Raw genomic sequence first — 15,587 nt, 5'->3', positions numbered from 1 at the left:
TCAACAGTTATACTTAACATCCTGGGTATGTTAAAGGTCATTCATGACAAAAAGAATGTAACATTTTTCTGATAAGAAAGTATGATAAAACAGTTTAATATTATTAAAAGAATCTCACAAAATGCACATAAAACATACATAATTTTTACCCCTTATATGAAGTAGATAATCCTTTTTAAATTTGGAGGATATGCCACATAATTTTTTTGGACTGTCTACATAAAGGCAAAATATATCTATATATAAAAGCACTACAAAACTTCCTCAGTAACTAAAATTTAATCATGCTCTACATTTCAAAATGTTTTTCATGAGTTCTTACCTGGTTGAGAAAATGGTACTCCTCAGGCTGTTTAAGGTGGAATGCTAACCTCTCTTCCTCACTTGCTCCTGCGAGAAGGTAATAGAATACATGATAGTTCCTGTTGGGAACAAAACATATAATGAACATGACTAATTCTAGAAACATTTTTTATTTTGTTTGGTCATAAAAAAGACAGTTGTCTTTCACCTGCTCAAACAAGGAGCAAATATGTATCCTTAACTTATCTGTACACCTTGCACAATTCATACAAATACCTTACAGTACTAAAAATTTTGTTGTAAGATTCATATATTTCAGAATGAACAAGACGCAGCTCTGTCAAGATTCATCCTCAGGGATGCTGAAAAGACCTGCTGTTCTAGCTCCCTGCGTAATCCTGCCTCACTTGATGCTGCTTCCAGAGACTTGCTCCTCGAACAGCTTCAGAAATAGCTGCTGATTCCCGATGACCTCGGTTCATCCAGACTTGCAGACAGATCCAGTCAGAATATCAGTCAAGCCCTGTACTTTTTAAGCATACACAGACTGGATAACAAATGCTAAAGCTAGCTTTCTTAAGTCTAACCTATTTTTCCAATACTTCTACCCTTCCCCACCCCTTAAAAAAAATAATATCCATTGCCCCAATTCAGCAGGAAGAAGCTATGGAGGATCATCATCCCAATTCCTTGGGTTTGGGTGTCTGGTTATGGTTATTTTGTAAATTATAAATAGACTGGTATTTTAAGAGATAATTTGGAAATGGTCATAATTTTGGACAGGGAGAAAACTAAATAAAGAACTTAGACTTGGGGATTTCTGTCTTTCCTTCTTCTCTATCTTTTCTTTCTTAAGTAAAGGGAAGGGGGTTGAAAAGAAAAAGGGGGACAGCATAATATTATAAGAAAATAGATATATGGGATGGATTGCTAAACTTACTCTTATACAAAAAATTTTATAGTCATAATTTTACAATGGTAGAAATCTCTAATTTCTGATACAGAATTGAAGTTACATTATTCTTATATTGGTACAGAATTGATATGATACAGGTTTAAAGTTTTCATTGGTATAAATCTTTGTATATTGACAAAAATTTTAAATTAATTTTGTTACTCTTAGATACGCACTGTGCCTATGAAACTCATTCAAGAATACAAGGTTTAGCCGGGCAGTGGCGGCGCATGCCTTTAATCCCAGCACTTGGGAGGCAGAGACAGGTGGATTTCTGAGTTCAAGGCCAGCCTGGTCTACAGAGTGAGTTCCAGGACAGCCAGGGCAAACCCTGTCTCGAAGGAAGAAAAAAAAAAAGCAAACTGGGGAAGCAAGCCTACTGTAAGAAACATCCCCCCATGGCCTCTACATCAGTTCCTGCTTCCTGACCTGCTTAAGTTCCAGTCCTGACTTCCTTTGGTGATGAACAGCAGTGTGGAAGTGTAAGCTGTATAAACCCTTTCCTCCCCAACTCGCTTCTTGGTCATGATGTTTGTGCAGGAATTGAGACCCTGACTAAGACAATAGCCAATAAAAATCTTCCAACTGAATTAAAAAATATAGCATTCCACCCAAGAAAGAAATAGTAGTTAATATAAATATAAAATCTGTGCACAATATACAGTGGAATAAGGACCACAGAATACAAATAAAAACATATACCGTTCATTATGCTCTTGATAAACAAGTCTAGATTTTTCCAGAAGATATTTTTCAACATAGGCCCTGGAAAAAAATAAAATTGGTTGATATAATAAAAATTAGTTTATATAAATAATAAAGTTTAATATAACATAGATTTTATTTATTTAGACAGTTCAAAACTGTAAGGATCATTTATCAGATGACAGCTACACATCCACCATTCTAACTGTTAGAGATGATATTAGCATTATCCATGTTAAATTCTCAAAATCCTTTCTTTCTTTTTTTTTAAGATAGATTTATTTATTTATTTATTTATTTATTTATTTATTATATGTAAGTACACTGTAGCTGTCCTCAGACACTCCAGAAGACGGAATCAGATCTCATTACAGATGGTTGTGAGCCACCATGTGATTGCTGGGATTTGAACACCTGACCTTCGGAAGAGCAGTCGGGTGCTCTTACCCACTGAGCTATCTCACCAGCCCAAATTCTCAAAATCCTAAGTCATCAAATGGCTAGTGCATGAGATAAGTGAACATATCAAGAGTAAATACACAATGAAACCCTGTTTTAAAAATAAAAAAAAAAAATCAAAATCATCTACTAGCAATCAGCAACAGTCATCATATGAATATGAGCCCATGTCTGATTTCACTACAAAGCCTGACTTTCAGTTTTACTACTTCCTAGACATCTCTTTTTCTTCCATCCTAATCCATGAGTTCTACTAGAACACAAGCTATCAGTACAGAGAATGAGATGGTCATATTATGCTTCTACATTTATCTGCTCAGCACAGTGCTGAACAGATCACATATGTCTGAGACTTTATTTAAAGCCAGCTTAGAAAAAGAAAAGACAAATGAATTAAATATGGTTAAGACTTAATCATTGTTGAAGAAAAAGAAGAGACAAATGAATTAAATATGTTAAGACATAATCATTATTGAATCTACCTAGGATGTCCTTGCTCTATTTTTTTCTACTTTGTGTATATTTGACTTTTTAAATAAAATTATCTAAAATTTACCTCACGATGTCAAGATAATTATATTAGTTTTATATTCAATTTGACCATCTAACCTCTATGATAATGCTATACACATATTTTTCTTGCCTCTTCAAATATAAGTTCTTGTTATGATGACAGTCATTTACTAAAGACAATTTCTCACTTCATAAAATTATTTCCTTGTCCTTTCACTTGGCAAATTTTTAATACTCAACATAAATACCAATGTTTTTCATAAGGCCTCCAGAAACATACCTCAAACGAATTATCATTTACTATAATCAGCCTATATTCATATTTCCCCAAAAGACAATGAAAAAGTCCAAGGCAAAAAACATGTTTACATAGGTTTTCTTAATCTTCAATATTTAAAACAATGCCTGATACTCAAAATGCACCCCACAAATCTATGCTCAATAAATAAAAAAATGAGTTAATAATGTTCAATCCAAATATATTGTTTACTCGGTTTGTGTTCCCCATAGAAAAAATGTTTAAACATTTTTATGAAATCAACAGAAGAGCCTGCATTTCCTTCAATAAAGGAAACTAGACATATATTTTCTAATTCACAAAACTATCTTAAGCAATGAAGATTCTTATTACATTTGGGGTTAAAAGCAATACATATGGCTTTACCTATTGCCATTCTCTTCTGAAACACAACTATAAGCCTAACTCCTTGACCATATCCCACTTTAAGAGAAAAAGTACCAACTGAGCCTTTGTAAACTGGTAAGTCTCAAGAATCAAGAAAAGAAATGACCTATGAAACTGCTATTGAACATCTCCCATGGACTTTTGTGGTTGTTGATAACATTGGTTTTAGGTTCTTCAAAGGTGGGCAAAAACATTATATGCACAGTAGTTTTGGCCATGTTTTTTTTTTAAACAAGAAATACATAAGATTGAGGTATAATTCAAATAGCATAAAAAATAAGCTATCATCTACCTATTAATATGGGTATAAAAATCATAATAATAACCATAAATTAGAAGAATAACAATTTACATGTATGGTATATATGTATGAGTTTGTATTGAGAAATTTTCCTGAAATGCAAAATAGTTCAATATTAGAGAGAGAAAAAAAGTACAATGCATTTCAGAAGGAAGACATGTTTATCTATATAGATCCCAAACACAACTTTGATGAGATTTAATATGCAACATTAACATAATATGCATTTCAGCTACTGAAAAGGCTACAATACGATTCCAACTCTACATTTTGGAAAAAGTAGTATGGAGACAGGATAAGACCAGTAGTTACAAAGACCTAGAAGGTAAAAAGGCTGAATAAGCCAAACACAAAAGATTTTTAGCACAGTAAAACTATATTGTCTGTACTAAAATGGAAACTGTAAATAGCATCTCTGTAGTTCTCAAGCCAAAAGAATGTAAAACACAATGAGCAAACATTAATACAAGTTATAAATTTCACAATTAATAAAAATATAGTAACAACACTGCTCATCAACTTTAACAAACAGAGCACACCAACACAAAATTTCTAACAAGGAAAGCTATGCTGGAAGAGATGGAAATGATATATGGGAACTCTGTAATTTCCATTTCCTTCTGTTGAAAATCTAAAGCTGGTCTAAAGAATACTGTTAATCTTTAACCTATAAAATACATTGCTAGGAAAATCAGATGACTCATCACAGAAAATATACGGCTTTTTATTGTATCAAAATCAAATACCTTGATTGGGAGAATACTAACTTAGATATGTAGAAAAATGTGATTATCTTCAGAAATAAAATAAAGGATCAGTTCCTAACTTGAAAATAAATTTTAGAAAATTTACAATATAAACATAAATACATGCAACTGTCAACAGGTAACAAGTATAAGCATGTTAAGAATTATAATTAGTCTTACAACTTTCTCATTATAATTAGTCCTACAACTTTTTCAGTTTGAACCCACTAAAAATGTGGGAAAAAATTTATGCAGATATCAATATCATAATCATAGCTTATGAAACTAGTAATAACTAAAATACAAATATGCTCCAGGAGCTGGAGAAATAACTCAGCAATTAAGAGCAATGGCTGCTCTTTCAAAGGATTTGTGTACAATTCCTAGCTCTCACATGGCAGCTAACAACCATCTGTAACTCCAGTTCCAGGGTATTTGATGCCCTCTCTTCTATCCTCCAAGAGCACTGAATTTACATGGTATACACATACACTGAAAATAAATTAGATTTTAATGTGTGTATGTGTATATGTACCAAGCATATGTGCATATATAATATATATACATGTGTGTGGGGGGGTGCTTCTAAAGTGGCAGTACTTACCCAAGTACAGTGCCTGTTTCTTGGTAATTTACTTGAATAAACTTGCCAAAACGACTTGAATTGTTATTATGAGCTGTCTTTGCATTTCCAAAGGCCTGTAAAAATAAATAGTTTTTATTTAAAAATAATTTTTAAACATTCGTTAAAAAGCCCATTATGGGGATGCACAACACCTGTAACTCCAACACAATAGGCAGATGGAGAGGAGGAAGGTTGAGACTTGCTGGCCATTTAATTGGTTCCAGATTTAGTGAAAGACCTCAAAGGAATGAAGATAGACAGTGACAGTGTAGAACAATATGCTTGTCTTGTTTCTACTTCTATGTCTACAGGTACTTCCTCCACCCACATACATGTGTACATATAACACATATATTCATATACACATACACAAAAGTAATAAAATGAAAATATGTTTCTTTGCCAGGCCCATGCCTTTAATCCCAGCACTCGGGAGGCAGAGACAGGTAGATCTCTGTGAATTTGAGGCCAGCCTGATCTACAGATCATTCCAGGACAGTCAAGACTACACAGAGAAACCCTATCTAGAAAAACAACAACAAACAAACAAACAAACAAACACATGGTTTTTTGTTCCCAGCAACTTCAGAGTCATGGAAGCCATAGCAATAGCCACATTTGTAAACACCAGAAGTACCCAGGAGGCCCAGGAAATGCTGATGGCTTAAATCACCACAGGACCAAATACAACGAATATGGTCAGATGATTCTAAATGGCATTACCAGCATTACCAGATAAAGAGGAACCAAAGCTTCTACCTGTCAACTTTGGAAAACTTTGGAGATTGGTGAGTGAGCAGACGTGGGTAAATGATGCCAAAAACAGGACCAGGGCTGCCCCATCACTAACATGATTCTGCATAAGCAGCCTGTCATTGTGAAGACAAAATGCATATGCAGAAAAGCTAAGGAGGAAATTCAGGATGTGGAGTAGGGTTTTTTTGTTTTGTTTTGTTTTTGTTTTTCTGGAGGAGGAAGGGTTGGAGTATGCTGGTGGCTTGAAGCCACACAAAGAGGCTCATTAAATACAACAAATTCTTTTAAAATAAAATAATCTCATTAATGTCAAGATTTCTTCATATTCCAAGGGCAGCAAATTTCTTAAGTTTATACTAAAGCATTTTGCAAAGCAGAAAAGGCTAAGAAAATAATTACATAAAAACTGATCATTCTAGAAGTACACAAATGAAATTCAAGTAAAGTACTATAATTATCTATTTAAAACAAAGCTATTGTACAGATGATAAGACAACTATATGTCCTCTGTATCATCACCCAAAGTGTATACCAGGCAAGGGGATAATGACAAGCAGTGTTGACACCACTAGAACAAGGCTGAGGTTCTTCCACAGCACTGGTCACCACAATTTAACCTGTCTAGCATTTCCAGAAAAAAATCTCAAAGTGTTGTCTTCATCTAAACTGACTTACTGATCACTCACTGAAAATAGCCTCTCCACACCCATTACACCATCATGTTTGTTTCTCCAAAACAATCAGAGGCAACTGTTTAAGTACTAAAAATACCTAAGGTGGTAATAATAAAGTGGACCTCATAATTACATGTATAAAACAGGCTTGAAAAGGTATGAAAGGGCTGGAGAGATGGCTCAGCAGTTAAGAGCACTGACTGCTCTTCTGAAGGTCCTGAGTTCAATTCCCAGCAACCACAAAGTGGCTCACAACATCTGTAATGAGATCTGATGCCCTCTTCTGGTGTGTCTGAAGACAGCTATTGTGTACTTAGATATAATAAAAATAAATCTTTAGGCAGGAGCGAGCGGGGCTGACCAGAGTAAGCAACCTCCATTCTCAGCATCCACATGATGACTCAAAACCATCAGTACAGCTACAGTGTACCCATATACATAAAATAAATAAAATAAATCTTAAAAAAAAAAAAGGTATGAAAGACAGGGCTAAGATAGGTGACTTGACAGTTAAAGGCACTGGCTGCTCTCTGAAAGAACCAGTATTTAATTCTAATGGGGCTAATACCCACTGAAAACTTTAGCTCCAGGATATCCAATACCCTCTTCTGGTCTCTGCCAGCACTGCACACATGCAAACATGCATGCAGCCAAAACACTCATATTCATAAAATAATAATACAAAATTTCTTTAAAAAAGCATTAAAGATTGCTATACATGTAGAAAGCTATGTGCATGCACGACGTTTGCAAACGTCAAGGAATATATATGTATATTCAGAAAAGAGCTCAGACTTGTATTTGAATTTGAGGCTGTATGAAACAGAAAATAAAAGAGAAAATGAAGTTGATTCTTAGCAGCTTAATAAGGGTAAAAAGAATGCTTCAACAAGAATACAAACCCTCAAAGAAAAACCTGAGAGCATTAATATGTGTGGGCATCTTTAAATGTTCCCATCCATTCACAACCACAAAAAACAATGGAGAATTATATGATCCCATGTACAAAAGAATACAGTATTTAAGATATTAGTTCAGAAGTCACAAAACAACCAAGAACAAGTAGCAAAACTAATAATCACACCCTAGAGAAACTTTATTTCCAGAAGTATCACATTATATTGAATCCCAGTTTTCATGTTCTTTGTCAAGCCAAATACAAATAGAATTTTGTCCTGCTTCTTTGTAAAGAGATAGGCTACTATTCCAGTGACTCAAAAGAAACTCTTTTTAGCTTTTTTCTTTTGATAGTACTAGCGTTAGAATGCATGGCTTACACATATCAAGTAGTGCTCTTATCACTGAGTGACAAGCAATCCTAACTCCTGTAAGAATCACTTCCAAAGATAAATTAGTATCCTATCTGCCTTGTTTCTTTGCCACTTTGAGCTTCCCCTGGCCACTAAAAATGATGTCATCTTCTCACATTTACCAATCTTTCCTTGAAGATTTAAGAAAATTATTTCTAGCTGAGTGTGGTGGCACATGCCTTTAATCCTAGCACTAAGGAGACAAAGATATGTGGATCTCTGTAAATTCAGGGCCAGCCTGGTCTACATAGAGAGTTGCTGGGCATAGGAAAGCTAGAGCTATGTAGAAAGACTTTATCTTTTTTTAAAAAGGGGGGCAGGGGGAGAGAAAACTATTTCTATATACCTTACCTCAAGTACTGGTCCAGCTCCAAGAATAATCTGTTCTACTCCACTGGCAAATCCTTTCTGACTGAGAGCAGTAAGGTGGTGAATAAGAAAGTTTGTGCTTTGAGTCTTCCCAGAACCACTCTCTCCTGAAATCACAATACACTGATTCTTTTTGCGCTGAAGCATCGCATGATAAGCTACATCTGCCACAGCATATATGTGGGGCTCAAGTTTTCCCAACTGGTGGTTATCATACATTTTGACATATTTGGGGTTATAAATAGGAAGAAATTTGAATGGATTAATAGCTATTAGAATACTGCCAACATAAGTATAAATTTTTTCATGCTTAAAGCGATTCCGTAGGTTTTCTAAGAGAGTTTTCTCATTCAAATCAGGCAAGCTACATAAATCATCAAAGTCTTTCTGTTGAGGCTGTGGAAGAAAACCCCGCTCCATCATCCTGCGGCGTTCTTCGGTTACCCGTAGCCATGATTGGAGGCTACCATAATGAATTGACCCATCAAGGTTTTTTTCTCGCAGAAGAAAACGGTAGTCCTCTCCACTCAAGCGATTTTCCAAAGCCATTCGGGGCCACAACATCATTCGCTGAACTGGACAGTCGGTTGGATTGAGTATCCATTCTTCTCCACCAAATTCCTTTACCTCTGCTAAAACATAGCATTTTGTCTTGTCTAGGTGAAGTCTGTTTATAAGGGAGTCAATCACCTCAGCAGCTGTGGAATTTTTTCTGGCAGGAATTGGACAGTAAATTGTTCCTTCTGAAATTGTCCCAGGATATATTCGCAATGTGTGTTCATTATCCTCAAAGCGTCGTCTTCCTCCATCACTTACATTCATATTGGATCTTGTCCCATCAGAAAGGACAGTATGTGGTCAGGACTGGGCAAACCATTTTCTTGGCAAAAGAACTGGAACACAAAAGATAGAAACACTGAGCAGTCACATTGAATATTGTTTTCAAAAATGAAAGCTTTAACAACCATATTGACTACAGCTTTCTGAACATAAACTCACTGTATAAGAACAAGTATTACATTTACACAATGGAGTACTACTCAGCTATTAAAAACAATGAATTTATGGAATTCTTAGACAAATGGATGGATCTGGAGGCTATCATCTTGAGTGAGGTAACCCAATCACAAAAGAACACACATGATATGCATTGATAAGTGGATATTAGCCCAGAAGTTCAGAATCCTTATTAGAAGGGGAAACAAAATACCCATGGAAGGAGTTACAGAGACAAAGTTTGGAGCAAAGACTGAAGGAACAACCATTCAGAGACTGCCCCACTTGGGGATCCATCCCATAAGCCAAACCCAGACACTATGGCAGATGCCAACAGGAGCCTGCTGACAGGACCCCGATATAGCTGTCTCCTGAGGGCTTCTGCCAGTGCCTGGCAAATACAGAAGTGGATGCTCACAATTATCCATTGGATGGAGCACAAGGTCCCCAATAAAGGAGCTAGAGAAAGTACCCAGGGAGCTGAAGGGGTCTGAAGCCTCATAGGAGGAACAACAATATAAACTAACCAGTACCCCCAGAGCTCCCTGGGACTAAACCACCAACCAAAGAAAACACATGGTGGGACTCACGGCTCTAGCTGCACATGTAGCAGAGGATGGCCTAGTCGGTCATCAATGGGAGGAAAGGCCCTTGGTCTGGTGAAGGTTCTATGCCCCAGTACAGGGGAATGCCAGGGCCAAGAAGCAGGTGTGTGTGTGGTGGAGGGGTAGGGGGTGAGCAGGGTGAGGGAGAATGGGATGGGAGTTTTCAGAAGGGAAACGGGGAAAGGGGATAATATTTGAAATGTAAATAAAGAAAATAATTTAAAAAGAAAGAAAGAAATTTACTACTTGGTTTGAAGTGGGTGATTTATGACTAGTTCCCTTTGAGGTGGAAAGACAACACACCTTTTGATCTGGACCTTGAGGCAGGGGGATACACCTTTAATATGGGCCATGGACCTTCTGCTATATAAAAACATGGAAGAAGGCAGATATTTTTAAAAAGTTATTTGAACAATAGTTCTGGAAGCAAGAATGAAAGAGTTCAAATTTTCTGCCTCCATATCAAACATTAATTTTGTCAGAACTGAGTCTAATATATGAAAAGAGGTCTGGTAAACTGGCTATTTGGATAAAGGTCCTTCTCCCAGGCCTGATGACCTGAGTTTGATGCCTGGCAAACTCTATGATGGAATGAAAAGAACCAACTCATTCAAGTTGTCCACTGACCTCTACATAGGTGCTGTGGTACACTGCATATGCATGCACACACACAGTCAAAATACATTTAAAAGGGCTAGTTCATTCTATTTTGCATCTCTCTGATTATTAGTAAGTCTGGGTTACTCTAATCCTTTCATTTGCCATGTCAGCTGATCATTTATTTTTCCCTTTTCATGAATTCTCTTTTCCTTATCAATTTGAATGAGCATTATAGGTATGCTTTTTAAGCAATATTTTTTCATCGCTTAAGCCTTACTGCAAACCTATTATGCACTTTTGAAACTTGATTTTTTTTTCCTTACATGAGCATCTTTTGACTATTAAAGAGAATTTGAAGTATTGAAAACAAAGTAGTAAAATAGCAGAGCAGCTACAGATGAGAGAGTTGCAAGTAAGTTGCTGGCTGCCAAGCTAGATGAAAAATAAGCTCCAAGTTCAGGGAATCCTTCCTCAAAGGAAAAAGGTGCACAATAATGAGAGGACACTCAAAGCCTCCATTCAAACACACACAGTGCAAACACCCACACACACTCATACACACACCATAGAAAGACAAAGAGGGGGGGGATCAAAAAAAAAAAAAAAACCACTAAAGATGATGCAGCCAGAAAATTCTCAGTTCCGATAAACACTTTCAGCAGTAGCAAGATAAAATAAATTAATAATCAACATATAGGAAACAAGCCATTTTCATACAGCATTAATAAGCAAGCTGGGAAAAAAATTCAAATCAGCAAACAACCCCATTCACAGCAGCCTAAAAAGAGGTGAATAGCTACAATGAAGACGTTTTACTGAAGACATTAGAATATAAAAAAATATCCAATGCTCGTGGATCAAAACTAGTACCATGGGAAAAGAAGTGGCTCAACAAGTTCATCCCTGTGACACAAGCATCTCAAGAGCTGAGAGCTCCAGAAGCCACATTCAAAGGTAGATAAGCAAGGCAACCCAGCATGTGAGCAGCAAAGACAGGGTCTCTCCAATACAAACTGACAATCAAGACTAACTAAAACAACAAGCCCCAAATTAAGTAAGACAAGTTACCGTAATAGATAGGATAGAGAATATTATTAAGAGACACCAAAGAGCCTACACACATCTGCACACACAAATGAACTTTCATACATACATGCATGCAGAACTTCCAAACATACAGAAAAAAACTAATATCGTAAAATTGGCTTTGTTAGGATTTGAGAGATGGCTCAGGCCAAGATCACTTGCTATCCTTCTGGCAAACATAAAAAAATTTGGATGTAACCAAAAGTGAGCTATATATTTAACACAATCACCACCAAAATGGAGGAGAGGAGAGTCAGAAGCTTCAAAATACTTACTCCTCCTAATAACAGTATTTAAAAATTTTCAAAAGCATTACTATTTTTAATGATGTATTAGTAGTGAGCAATTGTTGTTATTAATCATATAATTAATAATTATTAATAATGAACGGTATTGTGTGTGCTTTAATGATGTATATGTAAGTATGTAAGCATGTGTAGGTATGTACTTCCTGACACTTTAGGACTCCTTACTCTTTCTCTGAAGCTTCTACTCCCCCTCCTTTGTGCATGTGGCTGCGTACCAACCCTCCCTGCCTAACTCAGAAAGTCATGGTTTTCTCTCTTCCTTTTCTCCATCTCCTTCCTCCAGGCAACTTTCTTGCCTTTGGATTTTTCTTTCAGGCTGTAACAAAAATTTGTCCTCAAGCTTTTAAAAAAGAGGTTTGGATTAATACAATAAATGTCAAACTATTACAACTGTCAACATAGGCAACAGATCAGATGGAATGAGTAGAACTTAGCATTTGAAGTAAGACAGGGTTAGAAGAAAAATCAGGAAATGGCAATTATAGGTAGGAATATAATATATAATACTTACATGCAGGAGCAAATTTAGAGGTAAAGCAAAATAAGAGTTACTCTCTTCACATTTTATTTTTATCCTAAAATTTATTTCAGATTAACCTGCACTTAAGTACTTCTTTTGATGTGTCTTGGGAATCAGAACTACAGTGAATATATCCATAGCTACTTATGTCTTCCATAAAGTTCGCACATTTGGAGATCTTGTTAAAGACAGATATACTTAATTGAGGCAAGACAGTAAAAGAGGAAAAATTACTGGGGTGCAGAAATGAAAAGAACCCATTCACCTTGGGATCTAGTTTGTGATTCCAGTTGCCTAAGACTCAAAAAAACTTCTCAACTAATGATATTATGCTCATTTTTCTAAAGACCTCTTAAATAAGGATGTCTGAAACAATAAACTATGTTTGCTTGAAAACAAAATACTTGTAACCTTGAGTTTAAGTGTAAGAGCACTCCTCTTATTCTTAAACCCAAATTCTTTAAGTAACTCATATTTAAGAAAAGTAGCCTCATATAATTCTTACTTAATTTAAACTTTATTTTTTTTGAACTTTGCTTAATTTTTAAATCTTGTAAATTATATCCTTAGAAACTCATAAAGGCATAATTACACACAGACACAGCTACTATAAAGACACTGAAAGTATCTTCTCTCCAGAAGCTTATACCCATGGCTCAGGAAATGTAATGTATACTTCATTCATGTCCCTTTCCCTAAATGCCTGTGCATTTTCAAATCTAAGGCAGAGAGCCTGGTATGGTGGCACACACCTTTAATCCCAGCACTTGGGAGGCAGAGGCAGGTGGATTTCTGAGTTCAAGGCCAGCCTGGTCTACAGAGTGAGTTCCAGGACACCCAGGGCTACACAGAGAATCCCTGTCTCAAAAAAAAAAAAAAAAAAAAAAAAAAAACCACCAAAACAAACAAACAAACAAAAAAACATAAGGCAAATAGTTTCCCTTATCTCTACTTAATAAACTCACCAACTTTGCTGTAGTCTATGGCATAGCCAAAAAGTCAGCTTTGCTTTAGTGGGATTCATAAGAGTGTGAAATTCTTTAAGCTATTGGCTGTCTACTAGCCAACACTAACTATAAAATGAGCATCAAAGTATTAATATTGAGCATCACTTTCCACAGTCTCATACCTATCCATAAGGATACAGTACTTATTTGAGATGTGTGACATCTCCCAACTCAAGTGGTTTTTCTGTGGAACATATGCTTCCATAATAGGACTGTCTGCATGCGGTCAGTGACTTTTCAGATATGTATACTATTAATCAGCTCAACAATGTAAGAGATATACTATGTAGACTCACATTTGCACCTTTAATATATATAATTATGAGAGTTGTTCAGTCGTATGAGCTGATTGTTTAAATAGACACCACTTCTGTCTATTTTGGAAGAAGTATCAACTACCTTTTTTTTTTCTTCGAGACAGGGTTTCTCTGTGTAGCCCTGGCTGTCCTGGAACTCACTCTGTAGACCAGGCTGGCCTTAAACTCAGAAATCCACCTGCCTCTGCCTACCAAGTGCTGGGATTAAAGGCGTGCGCCACTACCACCCGGCTTCAACTACCATTTTTTATCACTTGCTTTTTCTGACCTTTCAACTGCAATTTTATATATATATATATATATATATATATATATATATATATATATATATATATATATATATATATATATACATACACACACACACACATACATACACACACACACATATATATACATATATATATATATATTGGCTCAGTTCTTTCACACAATCAACATTCCAAGACTCAACAAGAAAGCATGAGGGTGGAGTAATGAGCAAAACTAGGAAAGAAATTAACAAAATAATTTCAGAAAGTACTTTTCTGTAAAAGTAAGGATTAACAGTAAATATTTTATACTTTGAAGAACAAAGAATCTTTCACATTAATGTTTTTTGTTTGTTTGCTGTTTTTGTAGCCTTAAAAATTAAAAAAAAAAACAAAAAAACTATTTTTAGCTCTCAGGACAAAAATCAGGCCGCCATCAGGATTCGGCTTGTAGGCAACAGTTTGCCTATCATTATTATACTAAAGAGCTCCAGCACGCTAATTTATTTATCAGAGACATTCAGAAGTTTCTCCAAGGCAGTAAAGCCTAGAGGGCATGTGGAAGCCAATTATACTAATTTGGAGAGATGCTTCAAGCTACAAAGAGTGAAGAAGGCAAAATGTCTCAATCAAGAACAAATTTGGAACTTTTGAGAAATGAAAAGGAATCACTGTAGTTCAAGCCAAGAAGGAAAGTAGTAAAAAGATGAGGTCAGACATTCAAAAAGATCATATTACACAGTGCTTTGTAGTCTGGGGTTCCATTCTAAATGCAAAAGAAGATACTAAGAAGATGGCTCAAGATGAGACCCAGATGGAAGGATTCAAGCTGTCCTCTGAACTCTACTGTGCCCCACCGCACACAGGCAGGGGGAGTGCACACGTGCCCACGCCCGCCCCACCCACACACACACACACACACACATACACACACACACACACACACGTTTAAAGAAATAAGTGTAAAAGAATAGTCCCTGCTTCTGTTTTTGTTGTCTTTTGTGTTTTTTTTTTTAAGGCAGTCTCATAAATCCCAGATTATCCTTAAATGCTATTGACTGTCCTGAATTTCTGATTCTCTTGCCTTCATTTCACAAGTGCTGGGATTATAGCACAACCACACACATAGAGCTGTAACGGGGCATAGAGAGATAGCCTTGAATTAAGGATACATACTGTTCTTCCAAGCGGACCTGGGTTCAAAAATCCCATCACTGTAATTCCAGCTCTGGGAAATCTTGATCGACAGTTCTGCCTTCTGCAGGCTACCCAAGAATGTATATGGTACACAGACACACATGCAGGCAAAATACCCATAAGTGTAAGATTTTCATAATTTTTAAAAATGATAATAATGATAGCCAGTTTTTAAAAAATATTCCAGTTGGGAACTGAGGAGATGACTTGGTCTAAGTGTTTTGCCATACAAACTAAAAATCTGAATTGGGATTCCCAGACAAATATTCAAAAAACAAGGGACTGTCTATAGTCCCCCA

At 36.0% G+C, this 15,587-nt stretch overlaps 1 protein-coding gene across 13 annotated transcripts in view; it reads right to left on the bottom strand.

Moving 5' to 3' along the window:
* The window catches only part of Myo9a (myosin IXa), a 178,019-nt gene that overhangs the window by 140,030 nt on the left and 22,402 nt on the right, over window positions 1-15,587 (bottom strand). For all 13 annotated transcript variants that reach the window (XM_006511209.4, XM_006511210.3, XM_017313399.2 and 10 more), the window contains exons 2-5: window positions 8,384-9,294; window positions 5,272-5,366; window positions 1,961-2,023; window positions 323-422 (exon numbers count right to left, since the gene is read on the bottom strand). In XM_006511209.4, the coding sequence (XP_006511272.1) occupies window positions 323-422; window positions 1,961-2,023; window positions 5,272-5,366; window positions 8,384-9,223 (1,098 nt within the window). In that variant the 5' untranslated portion in view covers window positions 9,224-9,294. The remainder of the gene's footprint in view (window positions 1-322; window positions 423-1,960; window positions 2,024-5,271; window positions 5,367-8,383; window positions 9,295-15,587) is intronic.

This window comes from Mus musculus, chromosome 9 (genome assembly GCF_000001635.26).
Source record: "Mus musculus strain C57BL/6J chromosome 9, GRCm38.p6 C57BL/6J".
NCBI lineage: Eukaryota > Metazoa > Chordata > Mammalia > Rodentia > Muridae > Mus > Mus musculus.
Note: the sequence above shows the minus strand (reverse complement) of the source record. Positions and strands in the feature narration are given on the sequence as shown.